The following is a 12,050-nucleotide window of genomic DNA, read 5'->3' as shown; positions in this document are numbered from 1 at the left end:
CATACACCACCAACCAATCACAGCCACTCTTTACTAACAGGGCAGTCTATTTAAACAGAGTGCCCTGTGTTGTCCAATTGATTGATTGATTGAAAACTTTATTAACAGATTGCAGAATGGGTACAGTACAGTACAGCTCAATACATACAATTGTTAAGGGGATGCAGACCAGAGAAAGACTTTTGTCTTGTTTACATCAGGGTTCCCCATTTTCAATTCATCGTAACATATATGACATACAGATAGACAGTACTGCTACATCTATACATTTATGACATATCAGATTTGCAAATACAGTACTGTTTGTGATACAAAAAGAGTCCAGAAAAAAAAAGTATATACATTTGACGTAGAAACTGTACATTGGATTGGGTAGGTGGGGGTGGGGGGGGACTGTACATTGGAGGTGGTTGGGGGGGGGGGGGGGGTTGGGTAGGAGGGGTGGGTGGGCGACACTGTACAACTGTACAAACAACTGTACATTGGATTATTGACAAGACCATACTTGGTAATTTACTGTACATTGGAGGGGGTTGTGTTCGGACATTTACAGGGGCCAGTTTCGAGTTGCAGTCTCCCTTAGGTGTTTTTTGATAGTGTTTTTGAAAGTGGGTAGTGATTCACATTCCTTTACAGCTTTGGGTAGGGCGTTCCACATTGATGTGGCATAATTGCGAAACGTGTTTAGTCCCTTGTTTGAGCCGAATCTGGGTTTAACATGATTTGTGGAGCTCCCTCTGGTGTTGTGATCGTGGTATTCACTGACCTTTATGGTAGAGCAGTAACTGTGGTAGAGCAGTAACTGTGTTGTATGGTAGAGCAGTAACTGTGGTAGAGCAGTAACTGTGTTGTATGGTAGAGCAGTAACTGTGTTGTATGGTAGAGCAGTAACTGTTGTATGGTAGAGCAGTAACTGTGTTGTATGGTAGAGCAGTAACTGTGTTGTATGGTAGAGCAGTAACTGTGTTGTATGGTAGAGCAGTAACTGTGTTGTATGGTAGAGCAGTAACTGTGTTGTATGGTAGAGCAGTAACTGTGTTGTATGGTAGAGCAGTAACTGTGTTGTATGGTAGAGCAGTAACTGTGTTGTATGGTAGAGCAGTAACTGTTGTATGGTAGAGCAGTAACTGTGTTGTATGGTAGAGCAGTAACTGTGTTGTATGGTAGAGCAGTAACTGTGTTGTATGGTAGAGCAGTAACTGTGGTAGAGCAGTAACTGTGTTGTATGGTAGAGCAGTAACTGTTGTATGGTAGAGCAGTAACTGTGTTGTATGGTAGAGCAGTAACTGTGTTGTATGGTAGAGCAGTAACTGTGTTGTATGGTAGAGCAGTAACTGTGTTGTATGGTAGAGCAGTAACTGTTGTATGGTAGAGCAGTAACTGTGTTGTATGGTAGAGCGGTAACTGTGTTGTATGGTAGAGCGGTAACTGTGTTGTATGGTAGAGCGGTAACTGTGTTGTATGGTAGAGCGGTAACTGTGTTGTATGGTAATCTTCTAGGCTCATCATTATTCTCTCATTGCAGGCAAAGTCGTGGATATTTACTCCAAGTTTGATGTCATAGTAAGTTATGATTATCTATATCTTCTATTATAAAGACGCTTGCCAAGGAGATGTTGTGTTGTATTGTTTTGTGAAAGTGCTGGATTGCTAACAGGATAATGTCCATCGTGTCCCGTGTGTAGAACCTGGCGGCGGAGAAGACGTACAACAACCTGGACGTCACCGTGACCCAGGCGCTGAAGCACCGCTGCCAGTACTTTGAGGGAGTCATGAAGTGCCACAAACTGGAGACACTGGAGACCATAGTGGACAGGATAGTCAAAGCTGAAGTGAGTCCACACACACACACACACAAGACCCACACATACATGTAGACACACACGGATGCATGTTTTTTCAAGCAAGTACTGCATGTTATTATGGTATCTGTATTGTGTTATGTGCACCCACACCGCTTATGTTTCTCAACTGACTGTATTTGCAATGTTTATGTCCCTCGCTCCTTTTGTAACTCATAAATGAATAAATAATGTGTGTGTGTATCTGCCTCTGTGTGCATTATGTACCTTATCTGTTGCTATTCCGTTGCTAGTGAAACAGCTTGGGCCCCAGTTTATTTCCCGTCGGCTGTCCCCAAATAAACATGGGATGTTTTTGTCGAGTTTTCAGGTCCATCGGTTGGTGGTGGTGGACGAGCGTTCCAGCATCGAGGGCATCATCTCTCTGTCGGACATCCTCCAGGCCCTGGTGCTCAGCCCGGCAGGTATAGACGCTCAGCAGCACTAACCCCAACCTCCCCCCTTCTCTCCTGGACCCTGAGCTCCCTCCCTCCTCTCCCTGCCCTGTACCTCTGCCCCAGGTAGGGAATATGTGTGCACACAGTGTGCCCCTGGCTGACTGGCACCCATCGGCGGGTGTCTGGGGGGGGGCATGATGCCAGGCTGCAGCTGTGTGGTGTGGTTTTTCTTAATCAGTCACTTTGATCTAAGTCGATGAAGTTGGTACATTTCTAGTTATTTATTAAAGCATTATAAACACATCTCTGGTAAGTACACAATTGTAAAGAGGTCCTTCTGCATGATTGCATGTGGGAAACACAATTTGTCAGGTCTTTCGATTAAATCAACTGATCGATTCGTCAACAAAGTCCTATGACTATTGGTCGACTAAGAATTTCTTTAATCAAGGACAGCCCTACTTGTTTCACACTGGGTGTGGCGCCTTGATGCATCTTGAAGATTAAGAGTTGTTGTCTTGTTCCTGTACCCCAGGACCGGACAGTCTGTCTTTGTGAGCATGCAGCCCACTCTCTCCTGAAGCTAGATATGGCATATTACCCTCCAGGTGATGTAACCAGGGGCTGCTTCTCAGACGATGAATGGGTCTCTGTCTTTATGAGTTTGTGTGAGATCTTACGCCAAAATTAGGTTTATATTGTAGAATTCCTAGTAGCGCTGACCCCTATTAGTCGATTAGTCGACTAATCGGTCGAAAGGAGCCGTAGTCGACTGCCAACCTCTTAGTCGGGAACATTTTTATTTTATCAATCTTTCCAAAATAAAAGAGACTAGAAGCGTGGCTAACGCTAATGGCACGCATACCAGAGGCTAACTGCCTACGAAAACAGGCACAGAGGCACTGAAAGAGGATTTCACCCATCTAATGAACATACTAGACTAGACAAATATCAAGATGTATCCATCAGTGGACCAATTGCATGCTTTTGCAGAGGACAAGAAGCCTTCAGTCGACTCCTTCAGACATTAAGCACCCCCCACAGCCCAAATGGAATGATAAAAAAATTTAAAATGAAAAGAACATTATACTTTTTTTTTGTCGACCAATAGTCGACTAACGGCACATTTTGGCCAATCATAGTCGACCATCCAAATCCTTAGTCGGGGACAGCCCTAATTCCTAGAAGGTCTGAGCCAGAATTAAAACCTAATTTTGGTGTAGGAGCTCACACAAACATTGTATGGCCTCATAAAGACAGAGACCCATTCAGTTCACAAATATTGACTGAACTGTCCTGGGCCACAGGAAGAACATAATGTGAATTCTTAAAATGGGTGGCATTCCCCTTTTTGTGTACAGCTATAGTACAAAACAAAGTATCTTACTACTTGAACATCATCAGTGTGAGATGCTGATGATGACCTAGTGTTGAAATCCTTTACGGTCTGATTTAACGGCTGTGTTAAATTATGCATCAAAGTATATATTTAGCTAATTCTGGAACTAATTAGTACCTCACACGAAGAACCATATAACACAGTTTTCAAACTTTATTACCTTATCTAAAGATGGTAAGTTAAGTGTTCATTCATAGACAGTTAAAGACAGAGGTTGAGTACTTTGACTTAACAACTGCAAATACATGGACTGTCCAAAAACATTAAAAATGGAGTTATATTGTTGTTCACTGCAAGGGTTCAAATAGATATCTTGCATCATAAAAATACATGATCTATTCTAACCCATGTGCTTTGTAGTATACCTGATGTGTTGTGCATCTTTGTTTGTGTGCATCATAGTATTAAACAAATCTGTATTGTAGTTTGTGATTATGGTAGCATTTTGTCAGTAGAGACTGAAACATGACTCATCATTTCCTCTCCAGATGAACCATGTGACTGAAACATGACTCATCATTACCTCTCCAGATGAACCATGCGACTGAAACATGACTCATCATTACCTCTCCAGATGAACCATGCGACTGAAACATGACTCATCTCTTGCAAACCTGCACTTGTGTTCCGATATATTTCTTATTCTCTCTAATGTCCTAATTTGCACTCATTCCTCTCCCCCGCCCCCCCCCCCCCCCCCCCCCCATCCCCAGATGCCTGTAGAGAGGAGGGCATGCTGGAGTGAGAAAGGAAGGATGTCTCACCTGACCTGGCTGAGGTTGAAGACTGAGGTACAGAGTTCGGCGGGTCCCAGAGAGGCCCACAACGGATGCACTCTTAAGGGCTTGGAAACCGAAGTGCTGGGTGGAACGTGGAGCTCCTATACTTTTTTGCGAGGGGGGGGGGGGGGGGGGGGGGTCAGCTGTCTGAATAGGACTGGCTTTTGTTTGACACTCTGATCACGCACACACAGACGAGCACACACACACACACCACATCTGCCCTGTATAGCTGGGCTGGTGAGGAACCTGCTATGATGAATTAAGGCTTCAGTGTATTGGGTTGTGTGGTTCCTTTTATCATGCTGCTCTGCCGTTCTGTCAGCAGTGCCAAGTCGCCCTACATGGTGACCAGCCTATCCAGGTGGTTACCTAACATTCTACACTGAATCACCCACCCACCCCTTTAGGGAAATAGACATTTTCTCAATTTGAAAGAAAATGTTTGATGTTGAAAAGAGTACCTTCACAGATGCTGTTTTATTTTGGTAGAAAAACTACCACCATCACAGATCAGTGGCCATTCTATTACTGTTGCTTTTATATATACAGTATGTTGGCCAGATAAACACAGCAGCCATCAGGCCACTTGTGGGGTACAGTTAACTGGCTGCTGATGCTACCAGTCTGTCGGAACATCATCTGGATTACCAATTCAAATATGTTATTTCCATGGCCCAGGAAATGTCAATCAATATTTGTGAACATAAGCTACTCTCCAAAAGCCAGAAACCACAGAGGTGAGGATCAAACTTGTGATGTCATCAGGTATAAAGTCTGGAACTGCTCCATAGATGATGAATGGGAGACTGATTTTGTGGACCCAGAAAAGGTATCCGTACACACGGAACAGCCTCCTGGGTGCTCTGTGTCACATTACCATCTTCCCCAATTCATTACAAACACTCACTAATATTTCTGGACTGTCTTAAACCACAGGAATAACATATATGAATTCTTAAATTGGTTGTAGTTCTCCCTTTTTTTAATATATATATATAATTCCCATTTACAGTCGGAAGAAGACAGCCAAATGGATACAAGTAGACTTTTGCTACCATCATGACTAACATGGCTAACAAAAGTACAAAATGGATGCTTCGATTTCACTGATTTAACAAAAAATATCCAGTTTGAAACACCCCTCCGTGTGTACCTTTTTTGTATGACTTCACCCCAATCCTGATTAGTTGTGCCATTGGCATGCCCCGCCCACACCACTTACAATGTATTGATCAAAGGCCCCGCCCACACCAAAATAAATATATCAATATGTAAAATTAAAAACTATAAATAAATTGAAGAAAAGTACACCCTGTTCATTTTAATTGGGTTAAATTGCTTCAGGGTTTTACAATTGTACCCAACACTTCATATTGTGTTGGTCAGAATACATCTTTAGAGGATAGTACGTTTTTTCTTTTCTTTTATTGATCATAATTCTATCTCATCATTACTTTGAAGATGGAGTTGAGAACCAGACTGATGAAACCCTCTGAAAGTGGACCATCTTCATGTTGTCATGTGATAGTAAGAGGCTGGTGACCATCTTCATGTTGTCATGTGATGGTAAGAGGCTGGTGACCATCTTCATGTTGTCATGTGATGGTAAGAGGCTGGTGACCATCTTCATGTTGTCATGTGATGGTAAGAGGCTGGTGACCATCTTCATGTTGTCATATGATAGTAAGAGGCTGGTGACCATCTTCATGTTGTCATGTGATAGTAAGAGGCTGGTGACCATCTTCATCTTGTCATGTGATAGTAAGAGGCTGGTTGTTGGATGTCATCCATAAGAGAACCACACATTGTACGCAGTGGGCTGACGCCTTGTATCCTAAAAATCCCATTGAGATGGATGAGATTTAGCTACTGATTTAAATATTGTCCAAAACCCCTTTACTACAACCTATGTATAACGTCTGATCAGAATATGAAATGTTGAAAGAATCTCTGCCCCAGAGGCAATTGAATCCAATTGAAATAAAGATATTGAATCATTTAAAACCATCATGAAAATGTATGGCATTTCTGCTCTGCTTTGATGGATTTAAAGAAGGAAAGAAATCGCTTACTAAATACATTTACATTTGTTACAAAAATGTCAACATGGAGTTGGGTTAATACTTGTGTGATTTTATTCACTAATGTCTCTTCAGTCAAGAACTATATTGAGTTAATATTTGTACTCATTCAACATTGTATGTAATGTAATGTAAGGGTAAAAAAAATGTTTTTTTTTTTTATTTTATTTATAATACTGTTTCTACAGCTGAGTACTTTTATTTTTTCCCCTGTGTTTATATATTGGAGTAATAACACATGCGATGTCTGATAACTCACCAGTTAACAAAGACGCATCTCAGCTGGACTCCAGTGCTGTAGCTTGACATATTTCATCTCCTTCTTCACTATATATAAATAGGAGCGTTTTCAGGAAACGTGCCAGAGAAAGCTTTATTTTTATGAATGTTTCAGAAGATTGTTAAGAGACTGCAGTTTTAATATTATTTTTTGTAAATATATTGTGGCAATATGTTGAATTCAAAGAAACTTTGTATCAGATCAAATTGTACTGTACATGTGCGAGCATGAGAAATTACACTTCAACAGTTATGAATGTCATTTTGTTTTCCTTCTTTTCTCCTATTTTTCTGGCTGCAGAAAAATAAATGGACACTGAATGTACTTTTAAGTACAGGTCTTGGTCATTTTTACTTAAATATAAAAAAGAAAAAACAGGAAGATGATTGGTTTTTAGCACTATAGGCTTGAACCACTAATTGTTTATTTCCACAACATGAATAGATAATACTTGATGCCCTGGAGTGTTTGGTAGTTATACAACAGTGTTTGGTTTGTCTGTTCTCCAGCAGATGGCCATTAACTGATAAATGCATGTTTAATTATATTAAACATGCATTTTATTATATAAACTTTAATCATTTAATTTACATAGTATTTGATTACATAAAAAAACAACATCCAAAGATGTATGGTAGCACTCAGAAACGTTTAAGAAAAGGGACAAAGTCGGAGAGTTGGAGCAAAGTTGGATGTTGTTTTTTGAAGTGTTTTTTGGTTTAGCACCACAGTAAGAGCTTCTTTCTGAGAAAGCATGTCCAACTCTACTGCAATATAATAATAATATGTGATCACATAATTGCAGACATCTTGGTAGGCAAGAGACTGGTGATTGTAATCAAATAGCAGGCCATGACAATCGTGGCCAATAAGCTGAGTTGATGGCGTGTTGCGCCATATTGGTAGGAGGAAATGCTGGATGAGTCTCACGCCTTGAGAATACTATTAACTACTCTGTGGCAGGGAATATCTTATTGACCATATTCACATGGCGACCATTCGGTGGGAACGGGGGAAAGGAATCCCAACCTGAGCATGAGATAAGAGCAAAATGGCCACCGTGTGAATATGGTCAATGAGGTGTCGAGAATGGTTAGTTTAATATGTGCATTTCCTTCTCTACCTCATCGGAGTTCAGGCTGTGACCAGTTTAAATAGTTTTCACTGCCAGGGAACTCATGAGGAAGAGATGCCTCCTCAGGCCACAGTCACAAACAGCCATCATCACAGTCTCCCTGATTGATTGGTTGATTGATTGATTGATTGATTGAAAACTTTATTAACAGATTGCAGAATGGGTATATTACAGCACAGCTCAATACATACAATTGTTAAGGGGATGCAGACCAGAGAAAGACTTTCGTCTTGTTTACATCAGGGTCCCCCATTTTCAATTCATCGTAACATATGACACACACGACATACAGATAGACAGTACTGTTATATCTAGACATTTATGACATATCAGATTTGCAAATACAGTACTGTTTGTGATACAAAAAGAGTCCAGAAAAGAGAGTATATACATTTGACGTAGAAACTGTACATTGGGGGGGGGGGGGGGGGGGGAACTGTACAACTGTACATTGGAATATTGACAAAACCATACTTGGTAATTTACTGTACATTGGGTTGGGTTAGGACATTTACAGGGGCCAGTTTCGAATTGCAGTCTCGCGTAGGTGTTCTTTGAGAGTGTTTTTGAAAGTGGGTAGTGATTCACATTCCTTTACAGCTTTGGGTAGGGCGTTCCACATTGATGTGGCATAATTGCGAAACGTGTTTAGTCCCTTGTTTGAGCCGAATCTGGGTTTAACATGATTTGTGGAGCTCCCTCTGGTGTTGTGATCGTGGTATTTACTGACCTTTGGGAAGTATTTTGACATGTACATGGGTACCTTGGTCGTGTAGTGTATCTTGTAGACCAGGCCCATTGCAAGTTGCTGTACTCTGTCGTCTACTCTAAGCCATCCTAGTTTGTCAAAGTGGGCAGGGGTGAGGTGGGTTCTAGGAGTAAGGTCAAGCAGTAGTCTGACCAGTTAGTTTTGAGATGTTTGTAATTTTGTTTTTAGCGCCTTTGAGGTGCTTTGGTACCATGAGGTGCAAGCATAGTCGTAGTACCCTCTGAGCGGTTTATACTATTGAGTACATCTGTATGTCGTGTATGTATGTATGTATGAAAATGGGGGACCCTGATGTAAACAAGACGAAAGTCTTTCTCTGGTCTGCATCCCCTTAACAATTGTGTGTATTGAGCTGTACTGTATTGTACCCATTCTGCAATCTGTTAATAAAGTTTTCAATCAATCAGTAGGAGTATTATTACTCCGTGACATGCTCCTCTGACCATATTTATGTGCCCATTATCTGGTTGTGAAGCAACCACAAGGTGACAGTATAGTACAATAATGCAATAGGCTGTACCTAAAAGTAGACATACAGATGGATCCTATGGTAGTTATTCAAATATAATAAATATATGGACCTCTGACTCATTTAATATTTAGCTTCCAATTTCAATGAATATTTTTCCTATGGAGGCTATTTTTCTTTTTCTTAAGAAGTGGTTACACACAGTAGGTTGGTTTTATTTGGGGGGGGGTGCCTTTAAATGAGGTGGATCTGATGGATCACAGATGAAGGGTAAAGCCGGACTAGGCTCGCGCCAGACAACCTGCTTTGATCTCGCCAATCTCCCCTGTGATAACTACCACTGGGAAAGTCTCCTGTACACCTTGTAGCCCCGAAGCACGAGGTTTTACCGGCTTTCTGACCCCCTCCTGTTCTGACTGCCCATCTCTTTTCTCTCTCACACACCTAGGCTACACTACACACACATCACGTTGTACACACTGGACTTTATTTTGAACGAAGAGAGGGTGATTTAAAATTCCCCTTCAGACCGTGTCATGCATTTTATATGCATGGCGAGAGAACGAGAGGGGCTTGCGAGGGTCTCCAGTCCAAATCAACTTCTTTCCTCCATTGCTTTCCTTGGGGATATACATGCAACCCCCCCCCCTCTCTCTCTCTCTCCACCTCCTCACGTTCTAGACTCTTTCACTCACTCTCTCTTTCAACATTAGTTTTACTGCATCATGCTCTTTACAAATTCTGTGTGGCAGCGGACGTTCTTTGCCTTTGAAGACGAGTGTGATCAGAATAGAGGCAGAGAGAGTGTAAGAAGAAGAAAAAACGCCCTCTGGGCATGTGGGGTTTTTCTTCTCTTTTTTCTCTCCAGCCGTGGCATTTAGCAGCGTGCAGATCCAGAAGAGGGAGGCTGACAAGTTGTGTGTTTGGGGACAAGCTTTGAAGTCGTATGGGGTGTGCGGTTGCTCCGTTTCTCTGCACACCCCCTTCATAACTGGAGGGCTGTGTGTACTACAGACGTCCATGTTGACGGGGCCGGCGCCGGCCATACATATAGTACTGGCTGGATGACTGTGAATGGATGAATGAAAACTTTATTTAACAGATTGCAGAATGGGTACAATACAGTACGGCTCAATACACACAATTGAACACAATGGCGCCCGACCACAGAGATCTCCGTGTTTTAATTCCACCCGTTGTGGACAGAAGGACGGATATATCCGTGGCAAGTTGTTTTGGCTTTTATTCCATTTTAATAACCTATTCAAGGTCGCCAAGCTGCACTGCAGATGTACCCTACTCTTTGAATTCGCCAAAGTGCAATACCGGCCAGATCCTCTTAGGGGCGTTATCGCGATAATAGAGTGTTCCCTGCAATAGTATGCAGCTGCAGAACGTCAGACCGCAGCGCTTACAAGCCCCGCGCTTACAAGCCCCGCGCTTACAAGCCCCGCGCTTACAAGCCCCGCGCTTACAAGCCCCGCGCTTACAAGCCCCGCGCTTACAAGCCCCGCACATAGCAACCCCTCGCTTCCATTGGCTGATTTTGGTCACGTGATTTGGGTCCCACCCAATGGCTGAGGTCCCCCGCGCTTAGATACCCCTCGCTTCCATTGGCTGATTTGGGTCACGTTGCACTGCGGGATTGATTGATTGATTGATTGAAAACTTTATTAACAGATTGCCGTATGATTTGGGTCACGTTGCACTGCGGGATTGATTGATTGATTGATTGATTGATTGAAAACTTTATTAACAGATTGCCGAATGGGTACACGTGACCACCACAGGCCCTGATTGATTGATTGAAAACTTTATTAACAGATTGTAGAATGGGTACAGTGACCTGACTGATTGATTGATTGATTGATTGATTGAAAACTTTATTAACAGATTGCAGAATGGGTACAGTGACCGATTGATTGATTGATTGATTGAAAACTTTATTAACAGATTGTATAATGGGTACAGTGACCGATTGATTGATTGATTTATTGATTGATTGAAAACTTTATTAACAGATTGCAGAATGTAGTACAGCTCAATACACACAATTGTTAAGGGGATGCAGACCATGCAGTACTGTTACATTTGTGACATACAGTAAATATATACAAGGGGGAGGGAACTGTACATTTATGATGAATTGAAAATGGGGGACCCTGATGTAAACAAGACGGAAGTCTTTCTCTGGTCTGCATCCCCTTAACAATTGTGTGTATTGAGCTGTACTGCAGATATATTTCAATTGCCTTACTTATTTACATAAGTATTATAGGCCTACAGCAGTATTGTACAGACAGTCTGTGTGAAGTCTGTGTGGTTATCCAGCTGCACAAAGGCAGAGCAAGAGGCTCTACAGAGGGTGGTGAAGGCGGCAGGCAGGATTGTCGGGACTCCTCTATCAAACATCACCTCCGTCTTCACCTCCCGCTGCCTCCACCGCTCCAAGTGTATCATCAAGGACCAGTCTCACCCAGCACATCACCTCTTTCAGCTCCTTCCCCCAGGGAGGAGATACCGGTCCATACATGCCAAGAGTTCAAGATTTAAGAACAGCTTTTTCCCCCAAGCAGTCAGACTGTTAAACGCTCATTGACTGTCCCCTCACGTGCACCATGCACTTACCTGGACTTGATAATCACTGTTACCACTCATCATGCACTTTATTTAAAATATTCTGTTATGTACAGTGTTATATGTGTTTCATGTATGTATATATTGTACTACGGTCTGTGGGAGCTCCCCTGAAATTTCACTCACGGTCATATAAGAGTTTTAATGTAGAAGGTTTTATTAATGAAATGTTGGGTATAAACTGGGAGGAGGTATGTTGTGAGGATGACCCAGAGGTTGCACTGGACTTATTTATGTCAGAAATGAATCAGCCCCATGG

The 12,050-nt window shown here is 42.1% G+C and overlaps 1 protein-coding gene across 2 annotated transcripts in view; it reads left to right on the top strand.

The window, feature by feature from the left end:
- LOC311238645 (5'-AMP-activated protein kinase subunit gamma-1-like) overlaps positions 1-4,530 on the top strand; it is a 41,515-nt gene extending 36,985 nt beyond the window's left edge. For both annotated transcript variants that reach the window (XM_084326778.1, XM_084326777.1), the window contains 4 exons: positions 1,526-1,563; positions 1,686-1,832; positions 2,173-2,266; positions 4,352-4,530. In XM_084326778.1, coding sequence (XP_084182904.1) covers positions 1,526-1,563; positions 1,686-1,832; positions 2,173-2,266; positions 4,352-4,383 — 311 coding nt within the window. In that variant the 3' untranslated portion in view covers positions 4,384-4,530. The remainder of the gene's footprint in view (positions 1-1,525; positions 1,564-1,685; positions 1,833-2,172; positions 2,267-4,351) is intronic.
- The last annotated feature ends 7,520 nt before the right edge of the window (positions 4,531-12,050 follow it).

Source organism: Notolepis coatsorum, assembly GCF_963971535.1.
Source record: "Notolepis coatsorum genome assembly, chromosome: 13".
Classification (NCBI taxonomy): Eukaryota; Metazoa; Chordata; class Actinopteri; order Aulopiformes; family Paralepididae; genus Notolepis; species Notolepis coatsorum.
This window is presented reverse-complemented; position numbering and strand designations above follow the sequence as displayed.